The following is a 19102-nucleotide window of genomic DNA, read 5'->3' as shown; positions in this document are numbered from 1 at the left end:
CGAGTGGTCAAGCAAGAAGAATAATTTAGCCCCTACTTACCGAATAGTGCCGGGAACAAACTACTGCAAATGCCAGTTTTTCCAATGCCGGGTTCTTCAGATGGACGAATCAAAGGATTCACGAGAAGCTATTCCATCCACATCAAGTCAGACATCCGCACCACTTGGACGAAATCTGGTTTTCTATACCTGCGAACATATTTTGGCAGAACGTATTCACAAGGTTCTAATGAAGCCGCAGAAACACTTTCTGTCGCAGAAGCAATATCTATATTTGCTGGAGAGCCTCTATGAGGACTAGAATACGTTTCTATATCGAGTTTAAGTACAATTAAGTTGTTAATGTTGCTATAAGAATTAAGAAATAATAAAGACAAAAATACCGCGAAACTAAGAAATCGATGACAACATTGTGATTGACTTATCGAACATTTTCAACACTGGCGGTCTATTGTTTATTATTTTTCTTCGCATATTTTTGTTTACAATGTGCAATGTGGATAATCTGAAATGGAATCAGAACCAGTTGCTGCTAGAAATCACCTCCCTGTTACAGACCACATCCCAACCCAGCGATGTCAATGCCCTCGCTTTGAACCAAGAGATGCAACGTCGCCTGGAGCAGGTGAAGGCAAAGATTCACATCCTGCTGAAGTCGGTTAGAACTCGATATGCCCGTAATGAGGAGATTCTTGTGCGACGTCTTAAGCCACGCTCCAGACAGGATGAAGCTATCTGCCAATCTGGAGCTATACTGCGAGGCGGAACCTTTCGTTTTAAGGGAAACCTGTATTTCCGCGATGTGGATGGACGCAGTTGTCCCAACAATGAGGATTACGAACGACGCTGTGCTGACGAAATGTTTCCCACCGACTTCGACATGCGTTCCAAGCATGTGTGGACTATCTTGGACAAGAAGAATGTAGTAATGGGGGTCAAGCAGCAGGTAAGAGAGCACATCACCCACAGTAGTAGCTTCTTAATCTCACACTTTTATTCTTATGCCTGCAGTTGTTGGATTATACTATATATAAAAATCAGTTAAAGACACAGAATGTTTTAAAGCGCAAAGCAGTGGATCAACACACCAAATCGCTAGTCAGCCTGATGGCTGCTGTGGATGGGAACTTCAGTATTGATTGGAATCAAATCAGCACCATAGATGTGGTATATCGTCATTCATCCTATAGCTGCGAGGCTATGTGGCGGGTCTATTTGGATCCCAAAATTCGCCGTGATGATTGGACAGAAGAGGAAGACGAAGCCCTGGCAGAGGCAGCAAAATCGTATCAAATGCAGAATTGGCAAGCCATCGCCACATCTCTAGATGGGCGTTCAGATTATCAATGTTTTGTACGTGTCCAGACCACTTTGCGAAGCTCTGTGATTGCTGCTGCATCGTCATCATCATCGTCGCCCAACTTGACGAGTGGCGTCGTAAAATGGTCCGAAGAGGAAAATGAGAGATTAATAAGTATGGTTGAGAAGAATACTATGAATGGCCAGGTTAACTGGCAACGGGTAGTAGAACATTTTCCCGGTAAATCCAAATCGACAATCATCGGAAGATATACCTATGTTCTCCATCCGAGCATAAGCCATGGTAAGATCTTTCATTAGGTATTCTATTTAAAAGTTTTAAATAATTTTCCCTCTGCTTTGTTAGACCCCTTCAGCCCAAGAGAGGACATGATGTTATTTGCTGCCGTTGAAGAGTACGGCGGTAAATTCCATTGCTTTCCCCGATCCTTGTTCCCGAATCGGTCTTTGGCCCAGTTACGGACACGTTATCACAATGTATTAGCTCAACGTGACAAAACCGACGCCTGGTCTGAATTAGATGATGCTAAGCTGATGGAATTTGTTACAGAGCACGGCGCCACGCAGTGGGTAAATTGCGCCGCGTTTCTGGGTAATCACACCAGAACCAGTTGTCGTACTCGCTATTTGGTGATTAAGCGCTTTCTAGAGAGGAATCCATCGGCAACAGTGCAGGATTTTCCAAGGCGCAAGAAAACTAAGAACAGTCAGATTACCTCTGAGAATTGGGCTCAACGTTTGCAGGAATGGCACGATAATCCTGATTCCCTGGCAGCTGCCGAAACCAAACCACCAAAGCCCAAGAAAATCCGAAGAAAAAAAGCCTAAAGTGGACGATCCAATTAATAATAGCTATATGAGAACACTGAAGGGAATGGACTTACAGATTTATAATTATTTTAAATATAGCTACAACTTGAAATTGAATGAACCAAATCGGCCTATATCTCTGCCAAGAGATTCAACGAATCTCGAGAGAGTGGCCAAATGTTTGGTCTATAAACAACCTGCAGCGAATCTGTTTAAGCCAATACAATCGCCAACATTGCCAAAAAGCTTGAGTCAGTGTTATAACACAATGTTCTTTAAATTAAATACAAATGACACTGAAGCCTCTACATCCGAATCATCATTGTTATTGCCTCCCAGCTGGTCCACAATGATGGGTTTTCGTGCCATGTGCATTTTGTCGGGCCATTGTCGTAGCCAGTCGTCGGTTGACGTCTCTACATTCGTCTATGACGAATCCTCGCCAGCAGTTCAACTATTTCGGCAACGTTTGCGGGCGTTGTTTTATCGAACAACGTTGCTCAGTCGCCTGGAGGTGGAAATATTTAAGGATCTACCAGCAGCATTGGTAGCCAGTCCACGTCCGCCAGTCAACGCTGTTTCGCCGGTGATTGAGGAGCTCCCGAAGGAGAAAAAAACACAAGAAAAACAACAGCAACGTACAATTCCCAAAAAGATTTTATCCCAAGAGGATGTACGGAAACGGGCTAGCAATCAAATGAAACAAATTGAGCGCCTGATAGAGAGGCAAAAGAAATGCAAAACGGAACCTACGAGTGAAGATGAAATTAGTTTAAAGCAAGAATTTCTGTCCGAAGATGATACGGAAGCAGGGATTACATAAAACTTTCCATTTAAATCGTAAATATTGCATTTAATAAATAAACAAAAGAAATTTATAACTTTATCTTGGTTTATCTCGGCTCGTGACATAAAGATACTTTTTTTTTTTTAATACGCATTCCTTTATAAGTTTATTTTGATATCCGTATTGGGGTGATTATTAATAACTAACAAATATGTATATGTTTATGTATAATTTATAAATTTGTAGGTACTTTCTTTCTTGTTTTTATTTTTGAAAAATAAGAAATGCAAATATACTAAGGGTATTGCCAGTAATCAATTGAAATGCCAAAAAGCATGAAAATTAATGGATAAAATAAAATTCTGTTCGGTATTTATTGCACAAGCCTTTGGGCATCAATTAAAACGAAATGGAATACCCTTACTGGTGTACACATATTAACAATTCACATTTGCAAAGCGTATTCTCGTCTTAATCTTATTAGCAGGCTTCAAATAGTTTCAAGCATTGCATCGATCAATATATGTATTTATGTATATTAGATCATATTATTGGAAGTTACTGAAATCGGTCTTCAGTTTTATCGTTGGTTTCTGTGGCTTGGCCAATAGACCGCTTTTCTGTGCCTCCGTTGCCTTCTGAGCAATGCTAATTGACTGCTGTTGATTCCTTATGGCCGTCTCCAGCTTTAAACGCAATTCCGGCGTCTGGCCCATTAAGGCCTTGAATTCTTTGGGATATTTGGGTCCAATTTTGAGCAGCCACTGCAAGGATTGTTCATGCAATTGTCGTTGATATTTGGGTAGAGTACGCCATTTAGTTGGATCGGCCAGAAAGCCAATCAAAACGGGCACCAGCAACGTCAACATCTGGATATCTGTGGAATTGTCAAATGGAATATGTATTAGTTAATCGATTGGCTTGATCTCTATATCGAGTATGCATTGAACACTGAACAGCTTTCACTAAGGACTAAGGCCACATAGGCCAACAAATATCATGCAACATTTAAAGCGTGTGTGTTCTGTGTGGGTGTGTGATTATGTTTGTTTGTTTTGTTGTGTTTCCAGTGATCTTCTAAAGCTAAATTGTGTGCATTATATAAACATTGAGTTAGTGCAAACATCGTTATCATCATTTTGTCATGGATGTGGAATTTGAGCTCCATCTATTTACCTTGTAGCAAGTTCAAGTTTCCTAACGATTATTTTATTTTTAGTTCAATTTAATGTGTGTGATTTGGAATGATATTTGGTGACGAGAAAGAAGACGAAAGAGAGAGAGAGAAAAAGAGATGATTGTTTTTTAAAAAAGACACGACACTATTTTGAAGGACGAGATCAGCACCCATAATCGAGACCAAGTTGTCAGCTCAAATGCAAAATGTTTAAGGATTGTGTGATGGGGAAAAATGTTTGATTAGACTATGTATATTTAGTATATATTTTAAGAATAATTCGCGCTAAGAAAATGACTAGAGATTATTTGTACCTACTAATAAATTTCACTCGTTGATGGTCCGAATATATAAAGTTCAATTTGAAGATCTAAACTCAAAGAACTAAATAAAAATAAACTATAATAAAATAAATCGGATTCGAATCTATTTACAGTTACTATTTATATTACGTATTTTGAACCTAACTCAAACAATAAAAGAAAGCGCCTTGAAAGATCTTATCATCTCAGACTCTATGCTAATCTTTCTGTTTTTTCTGTTTTTTTTTTATTCTCATTTTTGTGAAACTAGTTTTTGAATTTTTCAACTTACGATGCTGTGGCTCGGCCAAATCAATGAGCTGTTCCACGGTCACTATGCTCTCCAGAGTCACCTGCAATTCCAGTTCGCTGCTGGGCGTCTTGCTGCACTCTGCGTAGAGAGATTCAATGATGCGAGGCGCCAAAGCATGGATATACGGCGTGGCTGTCTTTAGTTCGGCCTTGCTAAATATGTCCCGTGTCGTTTCAATGCATTTCAATTTTACCGGCAAATGTTCCGATTGCAGACACTGACGAAAATGATTGATGCACGGATATTGCAGAGATGGCGTGGCCACCACCGAAGCGGGTGTGTGCAGTATAAAAACTGAAATGGCCAGCAGCATGGTTATCTCATCGGCTTTACGTTCCGTTTCATTGTCACCAGCGGTTTTGGTAAGGTCAATAATGGTGGCCAAAGCACTTTGAAGCAATTGTTGCCAATCGTCGGACGTGTCGCTCTGGCGAGACCAACGATGCTGGCAAACCGATCGAAGACATTGAAGTGCTGCCTGAACGGCACTTGTGTTGGCCAGAATGCTGCTGTCTATCGATGACTTGTTGGCTATCTCTTTGATAATGCTCGTGGTCATGTACAAGATAGTTGGTAGAATGGTAACAGCTCCCCGGGAATTGCACAAATCGAGCAATTGTTCGACACACTGTAATCCATTAGCGACGAGCAGACCGTTGTCATCATTCAGAACTGAAAAGAACGAATTTTGCGAACTGATTTTGGCATAGGCATAGTCCAATTGTCCAGTCGTCTGCTTGGTGGGATTCATGCTTGGTATTTGCCGGACAAACAAGCACAGACAGACCTCAAGCACTGCATAGACATGCGAACTGCCCGGCTGCATAGTGTTATCCTCGCCCAAATCCAAGGCATTCTCCTCATTGGCATTATCGTCGCGCCGCCGTTGTAAATCCTCCCGAGCAGCTTGAATCGTTTGCTTTAGTATCTCAACGCACAATAGTTGCACAAGTAGCTCATCTCTGGTGAGGATTTGTCGATGCAACACGTGACATAATTCAATGGTCAGTGCTTTATCCTTGATCAATTGTTGCCGAGCCCATTCCGAGTCGAAAATGGAATGCAACGAACGCAAACAACTGACAATATTCTTGGGTTTGTCCGAACTGCGAATGGAGCACAAGGCTTCCATGCAGATGCCAAAGATCATGTGGAAACGATCGGCGGCGAGGGATCCATGCGTAATTTGATTATTATTCGATTCAGATGCAGAGCTGGCCAAGGATTCTTGGTCCTTGGCGAAACCCTCATCACGTAGCCATAGGGCGGAGGCATACAGAATGGGTGGCCAACTGGTCATGTAATGTGGTTTCGACGAATTGATTGTATCCGTGGTGTAGAAAGCGCCGCCATCGTGGGGCAACTGCGATTGGAATTCAACAGGCAGCAGGAGCAGGGCATGATCCTTCATGGCGTTTAGCCAGTGGGAGGAGAGATTATGGAGTTCTGGCTGGACCAGACCCAAAAGACTTTCACCTCGATTTTCAGGCGCATCCAGTGTGTCGGCATCAAGCACAGTCATCGCTGGTATCGATTGCTGCTGGACCGATTGCAGGGTTAGCAGGGAGGCGGGGGGCTTTGCCATTGCCCAGCATAGCCACAATGTACACTTCTGCCCACGCTTTGAGTATGCTTAACTTCTCTAAAGTGGCCATGGATTCATTATACAACTGTGTGCTGTTCGTTTTGGTATATAATTTGTTCAGTGAGCTAACTAGCAATTGGTGGACTCTTCGCAAATCACTAATATCCCTGGCCACGCCTGATCCTATCCAGGCGGAGCAGACCTCACAAGCAGCGGCCGTCACATGGGATGGAGTATCCGGCGCAAAGGCTGGGCGGAGTGCAGCCCCCACTTGCGCCTGAAATTGTTCAAGCAACAAATGTCCAGGAAACTCTGGTTCCGGTACATTGGCAAAGCGATCTATGATCTCCTGCAAGGTGCGCAATCCTTCCAAGCGCAGTTGATCCGAATCCGATGTGGCGGCCATAAATGACATCCGTATAAGTTCGGATAAATGGAGTATAAGATAATCACCCCTTGACTTGACCATTTGCTGTTCTTTGGCCTGTACGAGATCGAAGTGCGTGGGACTGGAGGACTCGCAACTGGAAATAATGCGTCTCACACACTGAGATGCGAACACACGAGTGGGCCAACGTGGCTGGACAGCCGGATGTGTGGAGGTATTCTCCTCGGCTCTATATTCGGTGACATCATCGGCATATTCCTCTTCCTCATCGTCATCGTCATCGCCGGCGCCACCATTACCCGAAGCATCTTTTGCATCAGCCGCAATTGTCTCCTCTGTCTGGAGGCTACCTTCCACGGCCACCGTGAGAACTTTCTTGCAGAGACTTAGCCAGGAACTGAGATTATCAGCCGCCAGCATCTGCAGCATGGAAGTTAGAGTGTCGTGAAGATTCTTCAGCATTTCCGGATCAGTTTCCGTGTCTAACATGGAAAAGAGTACCCCGGGCAGACCAAATTCTGTAATCACCAGATCCGGACATTGCTCCTGCTGTATAGTCAATGCAAGTTCGCACACTTCCCGCGCCTCACGATGGGCCAATTGGCGCAGACAGGACACAGCCGCCTTTCGGAGTATAAAATAATTGCTGGCCAGCATCTTGACTAGAGTAGGCACCAGAGTATCCAACTGCAAGGATTTGCAGGCAAACAAATGCAACTGCTGCAGACAACCGATGGCTTCGGCCTGGACTAGCGGATCGGCATGAGATTGCAGCAAGGCAGCTGAGCAAAGGAATGAACTGCGCATCGCCGCCACAGCAGATCCTCCTCCTTGCAATTCCGGACCGACAGTGGTAATCAATGCATTCACCACACGACCCACACACTGATGAACATCCACATGGGCATGGGGTACGGTGAGTAGAAGTTTCAGAGACAATGTCAATGTAGGCTCCACATATCCACGAAACATTGGTCCTCCGGAGTCGGCAATCTGTGCAAGGGCATACAGTGACCACACCTGAACCACCGGCGAAGCGCTGTCCTGAGCCAATGCTAGCAGTATGGAGACACTTGTGTTTAGATGTTGCGAAGATCCCATGCCACCGACATATCGATGCAAACAACCCAATGCATGCGAATGTCCCGTCCGGGTAACAACATCTCGTGCGGACTTCAATTTATCGAAACTATTTTGAGCCAATTCGGCTGTAAAATGCGAATCCCCGACCACTTGAGCAAGACGGCCTAAAGCTTCACCTGCAGCACATCTGATTGTGGAATTGGTGCTGGTCAGCGATGAAATTATCAAATTGGTGGCACTCTTTCTCACATCCTCTTGTCCCAGACTTGTCTTGCTATCTGTGAGATGTTTCAGGGCACACAAAAGAGCCGTAAAAATATTCATCTGAACCGCTTCCTGGCGGCTACTCTTCGCTTGTTTGATGCATTCGGCAAAGTGTTCCAACATCTGCAGGCGATGCTTATTGGCCACTTTTGGGAATATGGTGCCATATAGTGTAACCGACATATCAATAACAGCCACACCCAAAGGCAATGGTCCTGGACATTGTTGGGCTGCCTTATTGATCAGCTGTATATTGTTGGAATTGTTGGCTTGATTGCTGCTCGAGACACTTGACAACCAATTGGGACGGTATAAACAGCATGGATCATGTTCCAAAGCTCCTGATCCAGCAGCACTATTCGGCTGAAGCTGCAAAGAGATATAAACAACAAAGTTAAAAACTCTTCAAATAAACATGGGGCTATTAAATAAAATAATGAGACGAAAAGATAAGAACAAAATCTACTAGCGCAACAAATAAGCCAAAGAATACAATGAGTCGACTTGGATTGACTCATTTGACTTTAATTAATCGAACTAAAGTTAAATAATTTTAAAAATTTGAATAAAAACAAAGCAACGGATTTCAAAAATAGTTAAAAACTGAAAATCATGCTATATAAATTAATAAAGCAATAAGCAATTTTAAAAAAGGATCGTTTCATTCGATGCAAGGACCACACACTTACATGCTCGCCATCGACTTTACGATTGGGTTCCATCTTTAGAGACATAGATAAATGGGAAAATTTAAGATAGGAAAGAGAGAGAGATAGAGATTTGGTTGTTGGATTTGTTAAAGAGGACAGAATCTTAACCCTTTTAAAGCCTTTTATGAATTTATTGCTCTCACCTGATCCTCAATGGTGCGATGATTAGTTTCCTGTAGCCAGGTGCCCAATATAATCGAATCATCTCCGTGACAAAGTGTCCTCAACAGAGAATTGGTAGTATTTGCGGCATTATCCGATAAGGTAAACTCCGAGACGAGCATACGTAAAAGATGCGTGTACGAAGCCTCCAAAGCATTAGCCGGCAACAGAGTTAGAGTCTCAAAGAGACGTAAGCGCACCATGGCAGCTGGAGCTTTCAGCTGTGTGCCATAACTTTTAAGGACAGTGGCCAAGCTAATGGAATACAAAAAGTTGAGTAACTTGAAATAAAATTGTACAGAATTCTGACTCACTTGACCAACATGGCCAGTGCGCTCTCAATAGGTGTAAGTAGACGCCTGGTTATATCCTCGCTGACTAGTTCGGGACAATTGAGCAGAAAACTATGCATCACAGACAACGCTCCTGCTCGTCCCTCCAAGGTAACCTGCCATGTGAAGGCATCACCGCGAGCCTTCTCCGATTCGAGTTCCTTGTTGGAGCGTGGAAACGAATTGCGCCACAACAGCAACATACGAGGCAACAGGCCCTTCACCACCGGCGAACCCAGAGTCATGATGGCTCCAATCAATAGCCAGCCCGCCTGGGTGCGATGCAGCGACATGCGGCTATTCTGGGAAGCAGAACGCAGCAATTCCTCGGCACAATTAAAGACTACCTTGCCCTTGGTGTGTGGAATGCCTAACGGGGAGTAGCGTACGCTACCCAAAATGGCCGCTAAAGCGCAGCTATATCCGGCAATCGCCTCTGGCGAGGATCTCATCTGTTCGATGGCTTCAATAAAGCGATCAATTAGTGTGGTAATTTGACTGGGCACGGCAATGCAACAGCATCTCAGGCACCAGGCGGCGGCTAAGCGAGCTGCTGCACATGGATGCACAAGAACCGCACAAGTGGCGTCTATGGCTTGCAGCGATTGATCACCCAACAAATTCTGAGCAGTTGTTCCCAAGCCAATTAACAGCGAACTTAACTCTTGCAACGCGCAGACCAGTAAATGCTGACTAAACAGTGTCTCTTGATTGGAATCTTTTGCGTTCTCCGGATTGAAGTCAATGGAATTCATTTGTTTGGCCACCAAGTGGATTAGCTCTTTGCAAGCGGCACTCTGAGCCTTCTCCCCCAGCATTTTGCCGATGGTTGAGCGTAAAATGAAATTAATACATTTACGCGAGTAAACAGCATCCACATGGGAACAGGCGGCTTTCGGATTGGCGACCAAATCCAAGACATGCGACAGGAAAGTGCTCAGCTGCCGTTCCAACCACACACTGCCCATAAACTGTACAAAGACCACATAGGCATGGGTAACCCCGACACGGACTTCACGATTTACACCCGAGCTGCCTTTGATTATCTCTCCGGTGCCCTTCAAAAATGAAGCTCCTCCGCGTAGAAAACCAGACATCAATATGCCCAAAGCCTCGTCCAGGGATACCAAGCGAAGAGTTCCTCCTTTGGCAGCTGCTGCTGCCTGCAAAGCAGCCGCTTGATTTGCCATCTTCTTATTACTCGCCATCTCCGCCAGCTGTTGGGTATAGGCTAGCAAAGTGCCTAATAGCTGAGCCACTGCACAACGCACTTCGTAATTACTGCCATCAAAGGCACGGAAGCACAGCGTGCCAAGGCTTTCCAGCTCAGTTTGATATAGAAATGGGGCCGAATAGATCATCTTTAGAATGCAACGAGCAGCAGCTACTCTTACAGCCATGACACGATCCAATAGACAGTGCTTAGCCGCCTTGTAGATATCCTTATGGACATTGGCAATGGCTGTTCCCATTCCTGCATTTACCTTCTCCAGGGTATGCATGATCTCAATGCGTGCCTGCGATTCTGCGTTTCGTAGAGTTCTTATGAGTATCTGAACTGTGTCCTCATATGTACGTCCCATCATTCTTCCCAGTTTCTCATACATTGAACCCAAAACACAAATGGCAGCCCTGCAAGAAAAAAGTGTGAAAAGTCATTAATGTTTCGGAAATCGCTTTGCTTTCCCTACTCACAATTTGGTGGGCAAATAGCTGGGTGAATCGTCCTTGTTCTTCAGTATATCGTTGCAAGCGTTTACCGTATCGAAGAGCATGAACGTATCGCCCACCGAGAACAAGGTGGCCAATGCACTGGCAATCAATTTGCGCATAGGCGGCCCAGGAGCACCCTGTATGCGTTCGGACAATTGTTGCACCAATTTCTTTTGCGCCGTTTTAATCTCATGTTTGGCTATGTGGGGCAACGATTTCTCCAAGTAACGCAGCCATTCCAATTCAAATACGGGTCTTTTGTGTTCCGGCAGCTGCTTCCATGCCTCCTCGTTGAGGGTCAATGTGTGAGCCGCATCCATTTCTTCCTGTTCCCTGTTCTGTCCTCTCCCTTTGGGTCCAGCAACTGTCTCGTCACTGTGTATAAATGATCTGCCCATGATGGAAATAAGAGTGTGAATGTGTGAGAAATGTATAATATAAGCAAATGGAATGTTTTCTGTGTGTTGTGTTTTATTAATTAAAATTAAACATTTGTCGAGCGCAGAATGGCATGGCGTGGGATTAGATGATGAACATCTGTTGCTCTTTTGCTATAGCCACTCCCTCTGAATCTTGTATTGTGTATTTATAACAGGGCTAAGTATTTCATTGATTAATAATTTTAAAATTACCCACGAATACCCATAAACTGTTCCTAGTTTATTTAAAATAATAATATGAATTGAAAATAATTCATATATGTAATTGTAAATAGTCTAAAAATTAAATATCGGGTATTCACTTGATTTAATTAATGAAAATATATTCTACATAATACTAATTAGTAGCATTGTCTAGATTAAGACTTAGATTTAAAGAAAACTTATGTCACCAAAAGGTTCATCTTATAATAAAAATAAACAAATGAACAATCTGAATTTGTTAATCATCAAATATTTAGGTGAAACAATGATTATGAATTCTTAAATCTTCTTTGGAACCATTCTTTGTAGTCAAGACACAAGGGATTCAACAAAGAGAGTCAAGTGGCTCCTGGTGAAAGAGTATCAGGCAAACATTTTACGTCTTTCATGTGGCATATTCACATATTCTAAGGTCATCGTAAAAGCTGCCCCAATTGAGAAAATACGTATGCATCACTCGTTCTATATAAATATGATGATGGTGATGGGGATGATGACGATGACGAGGTTCTATCATAACAATATACTTAAATATATACACATTTAGAAACACTCATTCGATGCATGTGGCATATCGATGGACTTATTGGATCTAAAACGGAAGCTGGTGCAACAAAACTTAATGCAGAAAGCCCCCACGCCCCCAATCTAAAATGATCCAAATTCATATATGTATGATAAGTGCCAAGCTGTCGCCTTGGGCTCGATAAAAAGAAATAGAGGGGAACAAAAACAAAAGAAAGGGCTCATTCGTTGACATACATGGCGACAAAGTCAAGAGGAGCCAAATTATTAATGCCCGAACCCCACCACCCCGGTCTCCGCCTCGTTTGAAAAACCCAAAACAAAGAAAAATCAAACAGAGAGCGGCGAGAGAAAAGCCCCATACTCTTGTCTCATTTCGGCATGAAATTATGTCCGCCGGTTATGGGTAATGGGGTAAAGAAAAGAAAATACAATGGAACGATATATGTATGTGGAGGACATAACAATGGTGGGATGTGGGGATATACATACATATATGTATGTACATATAGCATGACTGCATGCAATGAGTGTGAGACCGAGCTACACTTGTACTTGTACCCTATCAAGAAAAAAGGGTATAATTGGTTCACTTAACAAAAAATTTGCACGGCAAGGTCGTAATTTGCCCGGGAACCGTCAGGGTTTCTTTACGATTTTATTGAATTTCTCTTAATTTGGATCTAAATGAAACCCTTTCTTTGTGATCTCCATCTCACATTTAGAGTTTAAGGGCTTAATCGATATATGTTTCATTATCTTTGACTTAATAATAGACCGACTAACTATCCCTTCTTCTTCCTTCCCTTTCCTTCTCTTTGCCTTCTCCTTTTCAAAAAGAAACATAATTAGCAGTTGTCACTAAAATATTTAGCAAACCTTTAGAGAGCGTGTAGAGTATAGGGAAATTTAGCTATAATATTTTAAGGATACATATTCTTTGTCATGTCTTTGCGGTTGCCTCAAGTGGTGCGCGTGTGTTGCAAAGTGAAATTTCATCTAGAAGGAACAACCACACCAGACCAGAGCAATTGACGTCTGCAGGCTAAAGTTACATAAGATATATATGGTAAGGCAAACAGAGGCGGCATTGGGCATAAAGAGTTTTGCTTGGGCTGCTGCATGCCCTGACTACTCCAACCCTCCTCCAGGCAGGCTGCAACTCGACACAGGAGAGAAGAGAGGAGAGAGTAGGATGGCGGGGATGGAAAGCCGTGGCAAGTAAAACCTGTAAGGTGCTACAAGATTACCACCAACAAAACCCATCCACAACCGTTGACGTCTAGCTGTATATACAGGGTGTTTTGCTTACGATATTCCCTCATTGGGTTTCTTCTTTCTTGTGGTATTAGTGTTGGTGGTGGTGTTGGGTGTGTGGGGGTCAAGGGGTGGTTGTTTGAAAGTCAACTGACTTCAACTGATATTTACCTTCTCGCCTCATAGATAACTTTGCGCAGGAATTGCGGTGTGCGTGCAAAATTTAAGTTTTCCATTGTTCAATTCGCTGATGCCACCACACAAAACACAAAACTTTGATTTAAAAACTTTCTTTTTCACAAACTTTCCACACAAATCGTTTGCATTGTGTGTATTGCCAAATATATATTTATCTGTATTTATCTTTCTTTCAATCTAATAACTAAATGTTTATAAGTCATAAAAAACTCTACTGTCTTTTGATGAAATTTCATTTCAAAGGCAGCGAATGAAAACGAACGAAATAATGCGGAACATCCGCGTCAAGTTTTCCACTTGCTTCGCTTAGCAAATACAAACAGCAACTGAGCGACTGAAGAGAAACACTTTGTGAGTCAACCAACAGGAAGGCCATGGGCGTATCGAAGAGAGGGATGGTGGAAAATAGACCAAATAATTAAGACAGTTTACAAAATTGAGAACCGGATTCCGACAAAAATATCCTGCCAAGACGTCGTCGAATAAAATACTTATGTATGTTTTTTTAACACTCGTTAAGTAACAAGGTTTTCAAAGCGAATACATTATTAGTTCATGCATCCTATCTTAAAGCTAATTTAGATTGAGTTCGATTTGCAGGCAATAAAATAATTGAAAATTATTTTAGTCCAGTTGTGTTCATATGAAAAATTATGTAGGAGCTATTATAAATATTACTTAATAACTAATAATTAATGTTGCCATCCTTCTGGATAAAATCCTGGCTACGCTCATGAGAGAGAGGGCGGTAGAGACTCACTCAATGAGAGAGAGAGAGAGAGAGAGAGTGAGAACGAGAGATTTGTTTGGCCTGAGAGAACTTTGTTTGGCAAAACCGATTAAAGCCGGCTTTATCGATAAATTTTTATTTCACCCAGTGAGGGGGAGGGTGTTGGGGAGGCGTGGCAGTTGAGGGAGTGTGATGGACAACCTGTCGAAACTGTGTCAATGTGTCAAAAGGCGACTGGACAAACTAAATTATCAAAACCTAAACGTAAATCTATTTTGGCCTACAAAGAAGTAGCACAGCAGTTAAAGGATAAATATCCTTGCAAATGCAAGGATTTGGTAATTTATTGGAAGTTTTGTTGATTCATCTTAATTAAATACTTATATTAGGGCAAAAACTGCATGGTGGGTATATAGGCCAATGCCTTGGATGTGGGACTATTTGGATTGGCCAGATCTTTGACTATGCCCTGAATCCTGGCTACCACATCACTTCGCTGAACATCACCGCGATCCAACATACGTTGAAATATCGTATGCAATTGGCGAGCCGATGATGAGGCATTCGATATCTCGTATAGCTGCTGTAATAGATCCTCCGAGTAACCTTCATATTTACTTAAATTGGCGGCCTTGGCATCGCGTTTGAGTAAATCGTAGACAAGTAGGAAATCCACATAAGGCTTCGTGGGCGGAACACGTTTCTTACCCGCTGTCGAATCGCTACTCAAACGATCCATGGCCAAATCAAAATCAAATGCTGCACGACCATAATTATCATCATAGAGACGTAGGAAATTGTCCAACGACTCAACATCGTTGGTAAAATCATCGTGCAGTGCCTCCGATTGAATGTCACGTATAAGTGATAGTGGCAACCTATCAATGTCCGAGTCATCATCTCCGATTTCATTGAAAAGGGCATGACCCTCGAGAATTGGCGACGTCGAAGACGACAGCTGACTGGCGGGTGGGGCAAACAAGGCCGGTCTATGTGGAGGCGTGGGAGCCGATGTAGGTCGCGCCGTTGTCGTCGATGTGCGTTGCGGTGTCTCCCACCAGCTGGGAGGCTGCCACCAACCAGAACCAGTTGGGCGACGCGTTGTCGTCGCTTGAGTAGGTCTTGACGTCGTACTTTGTGAATCTTCCCTCTGGTCAAGTGTTGTGGTCGTCGACACACTAAACGGTGGCTCTACTGTTGTGCTGGCCAATGGTTCATATTGCAAAAGATCTATATAATAGGCCAATGCCTGCATGGCGGCGGGCAAATAACTTGTCAATAGATTTGCCGATTCCACAGTGTGGAGCAAGAGTAGGAATGTCATACAAGGTTTTAATTTTACCAGCATTTTGCTTGGTACTTTTTCCCGTAAAACGTTTTGGTTCTTAGAGCTTAAGACGAGCAACTAAATGGGATTCATTTGGTATCTGAGCGTTTTTGGCAAACTTGTTAAGGCCCAGCAGAAGCAGCAGCCTCAGCCACCGCAGCCGAAGAGGCCAGCGACCGAGAAAAGAAAGGAAAGGAAAGATCTTCCCTTGCCAAAAAACCAGTTTTAAAGCAAAAACAAAAAACTCAAAACTCATAAATATGCAAGATATAAACCTGAATTCTTTGTTATAATATTCCAGAGAACTTACATCAAATAAAAACCACAAAAACAAACAAAACGATTTACCCAAAAAAAAGGGAAAAGGAAATGCATGACATAGTTTTAGATGCACTGCAGAAGTTTGAGATTCTTTAATTCAGAGAGAGGGGATGAGAGAGAGAGAGGCATGTGAAGACCAAAATTGATACCTGTTGTACGTCATCCGTTGTTGTTATTAGTGTTACTGTTATTTTATTCTCGCTTTTTGGCTTATTCGTCTTTCTGTGTTTATTTATAGGCCACCAGGTAAATGGGTCAATCTAGCGGACCCCTTTTATACTTTTTCGCATTTTCACGTATTTCCCACTTACACAACAAAATAATTATTGTTTATTTGTGTACGCGTCATTATTATGGTTATTATGTACGTAGATTGTCTCTAAATGCATCGCCCTTCCCCCACCTAATCGACAACACCTACGCACACACAAATGTTGTAATTTTCATAATATTGACGTGTTTTGTTGACAAAACTCACATATTCACTGAATGCCCTTGATATCGTTCACTTTAAATTGCACTCTCACATATTTATTGCTTGTATTGAACAACTTTTTAACATAAATTTCAACAATTGTAACAAATTTTTATTTTTAATAGTTTCGATTTGTAGTGATGCCAGATGCAGCAATTCTGTACAAGTGCCATCTCTAATTTATCATTCAGTGTCTGTGGTGGGGGTGGGGGTTTTTTTCGAACTCGAATTCGATACCGTGACGGACATTAGCGACTGCTAGATACACCACATCTTTGTAAACACCTCAAATTCTATGTTACTTATATTAATTTTCCAATATTCGGTTAAAAACCTAATTACCAACTTCACATAACAAATGATACAAAAGAATCATCAGGAGAAAATTTAAGATAAAAATAATCGATAACACTAATTATATATAATAACTGCTGAAATGTTTCAAAAAGTCAAAGCTTCCTCGAATACCCTACCCACCAAAGCTCATTTGTTCGATACAACTTTCGCGGTCATACAAAGTTCGAAACCAACGCATTAGCCAACACTGCACTGAATCAGCGATGGCAAATGTGGAAAAAATAAACTAGATGGCGCTATAAAACAGCGCAGTGAGAAGCTCGAAAAAACGAAAATCCGGCATCACTTTCGATAATAGCACGTGTGAGATTCGATTTGTTTATGTTTCCATTTCAACCTGTTAACAAACGAAAATTACTCCAGTTTCATTGCCTGTTAAACAAATTAACGCTCGATTAAGAAATGGCCAGACGACCAGAGCACTCAGCACCGCCGGAAATAGTAAGAAAGCAGATAAATCTCTTGATGATCAAAAAATATTTGATATTTTAATCATTTTAGTTCTACAATGACGATGAGGCCAAGAAATATTCCACAAAGTAAGCCCAAACGATAGTCAACTATGTATGTAGAGACATAAATCTAATTTTGCATTACCTTTTTACTTATAGCTCCCGCATAATTGAAATCCAAGTGGAGATGGCCGAACGTGCGCTGGAACTGTTGGCTTTGCCCGATGATGATGAGACCCGTTTAATTCTGGACATTGGATGCGGCTCTGGACTTTCGGGCAGTGTCTTGGAGGATAGCGATCACATGTGGATTGGCATTGACATAGCAAAAGCCATGCTGGACATTGCCCAGGAGCGGGAGGTGGCCGGAGATGTTGTTCTAGGCGACATGGGCGAGGGCATGCCCTTTAGGCCGGGCACATTCGATGGGGCCATTTCGATATCCGCCCTTCAATGGCTATGCAACGCCGACAAGTCCTATCACAATCCTCACAAACGTCTGCTAAAATTCTTCACCACACTATACTCCTGCCTGACACGAACAGCTCGTGCCGTGTTCCAGTTCTATCCAGAAAACTCTGATCAAGTTGATATGGTGACATCACAGGCAATGAAGGCCGGCTTTTATGGCGGCTTGGTTGTGGATTATCCAAATTCGGCAAGGGCCAAGAAATATTATTTGGTCCTAATGACTGGAGGAGCAGCCGAGTTACCCAAAGCTTTAGGCTCTGCTGAGGACGAGCGAAGAGTTAATTATATCAAGAAGCGTGATGCTTGTCGTGATGCTCGTGGAAAAGCCCCAAAGAAATCTCGTGACTGGATCTTGGCCAAAAAGGAGCGCAGACGTCGCCAGGGACTGGAGACACGACCGGATACCAAATATACCGCACGCAAGCGAAGTGGACGGTTTTGATCTAAATCGCTTTATATTCACATCTTTGTTAATATCGTAATTAAAACAATTTTTACGCTTAAGCAAACTAAAAGAATTGGACTAGAGAAGTTGATCCTACGACAACTAGGTAGTGCCCGCACCTCCCTTTTCGCTTCGCTGCTTCGTATCCGCCCGCTGTTGGGGCGTGTCGTAGGAACTCTCAGCCATGAACATTAAATAAACGGCCACGGCGGCAAAAATGAAGGCAATCATCACAGTATCCGTCTGCTTGGATATGCTATTCTGCTCCTTTTGGACTCTAATCCTTTCGTATTTGGCCTGGGCCGTCTGGCGACGTTCAAAGTTTTTGCCATAATGAGCACGCGACCATTCGTCGAAATCGTAGATAGGAGTTCGTCCCTCAGTGTCGGCCACTTTGGACTTTTTGAAACGTGACTTGTAGAACTTGGTCTCTGGATCATCCTCCGCCGCCTGGTCGTGTATATCCTGAGCATATTGAGAGCCTGCAGTATGGACAATTCCCTTGTCATAGAGACGCCTTAGTCGATAGTTGCCTTATAGAAATGTACAATAGTCTTTAAGCTGTTTTGTCAAAAGTGATTTGCCAGAGAATTACCCAAAACCTCATACGCCTGATTAATCTCACGGAATTTTTTGGCGGCGCTCTCACTTCCCTGATTTCTGTCTGGATGATAAACCATGGACAATTTATAGTACGCAGCTTTAATTTCATTTTGTGTGGATCTCTTTGCTATGCCCAAGGAATCGTAGTAGTTGATTTGCTGCCCAAAGGGACAGCTTGTATGGAAATGGCGGGGCACCAGATGTCGCCACATAAGCTGACCATGCCTCAACATCACCTTTGTTATGTTTTTTGTACTTATTTCTTTTTACAAACAAAAGTTATATCACGCGAAAATCAAAACAAACGATCAGCTGATGTTTGGCAGCTAAATTTTTAAAAAGAACTGCCAA

At 42.7% G+C, this 19102-nt stretch overlaps 5 protein-coding genes across 5 annotated transcripts; 2 read left to right on the top strand and 3 right to left on the bottom strand.

Annotated features, from left to right (window-relative positions):
- The first annotated feature begins 437 nt into the window (after positions 1–437).
- Pbp95 (proximal sequence element A Pbp95) lies at positions 438–3066 on the top strand. Its single transcript, XM_068298238.1, is given in 4 exon segments — positions 438–946; positions 1012–1603; positions 1667–2162; positions 2164–3066. Coding segments are annotated over 4 exon segments (2337 nt in total). The 5' UTR covers positions 438–487; the 3' UTR covers positions 2954–3066.
- On the bottom strand, positions 2963–13731 carry LOC137583271 (HEAT repeat-containing protein 5B). The gene is given in 9 exon segments (XM_068298237.1): positions 2963–3794; positions 4094–4114; positions 4689–6282; positions 6284–8398; positions 8719–8751; positions 8883–9156; positions 9216–10865; positions 10929–11336; positions 13544–13731. Coding segments are annotated over 9 exon segments (6489 nt in total). The 5' UTR covers positions 13609–13731; the 3' UTR covers positions 2963–3465.
- Positions 13732–14491: 760 nt separating this feature from the next.
- Positions 14492–15676, bottom strand: ImpE3 (Ecdysone-inducible gene E3). The gene has a single exon (XM_068297847.1). It carries the CDS (start codon positions 15646–15648, stop codon positions 14686–14688), a length of 963 nt encoding a protein of 320 aa, XP_068153948.1. The 5' UTR covers positions 15649–15676; the 3' UTR covers positions 14492–14685.
- Positions 15677–17062: 1386 nt separating this feature from the next.
- Positions 17063–18375, top strand: LOC137581751 (18S rRNA (guanine-N(7))-methyltransferase). The gene is made up of 3 exons (XM_068296003.1): positions 17063–17221; positions 17282–17319; positions 17392–18375. The coding sequence occupies exons 1-3, from the start codon at positions 17183–17185 to the stop codon at positions 18143–18145; spliced, it is 831 nt and encodes a 276-aa protein (XP_068152104.1). The 5' UTR covers positions 17063–17182; the 3' UTR covers positions 18146–18375.
- On the bottom strand, positions 18140–19078 carry LOC137581752 (dnaJ homolog subfamily C member 30, mitochondrial). The gene is made up of 2 exons (XM_068296004.1): positions 18744–19078; positions 18140–18681 (listed from the first exon to the last, which is right to left on the bottom strand). The coding sequence occupies exons 1-2, from the start codon at positions 18982–18984 to the stop codon at positions 18251–18253; spliced, it is 672 nt and encodes a 223-aa protein (XP_068152105.1). The 5' UTR covers positions 18985–19078; the 3' UTR covers positions 18140–18250.
- Between the last annotated feature and the right edge of the window lie 24 nt (positions 19079–19102).

Source organism: Drosophila tropicalis, unplaced genomic scaffold (genome assembly GCF_018151085.1).
Source record: "Drosophila tropicalis isolate 14030-0801.00 unplaced genomic scaffold, ASM1815108v1 contig_859, whole genome shotgun sequence".
Taxonomy (NCBI): Eukaryota; Metazoa; Arthropoda; class Insecta; order Diptera; family Drosophilidae; genus Drosophila; species Drosophila tropicalis.
This window is presented reverse-complemented; position numbering and strand designations above follow the sequence as displayed.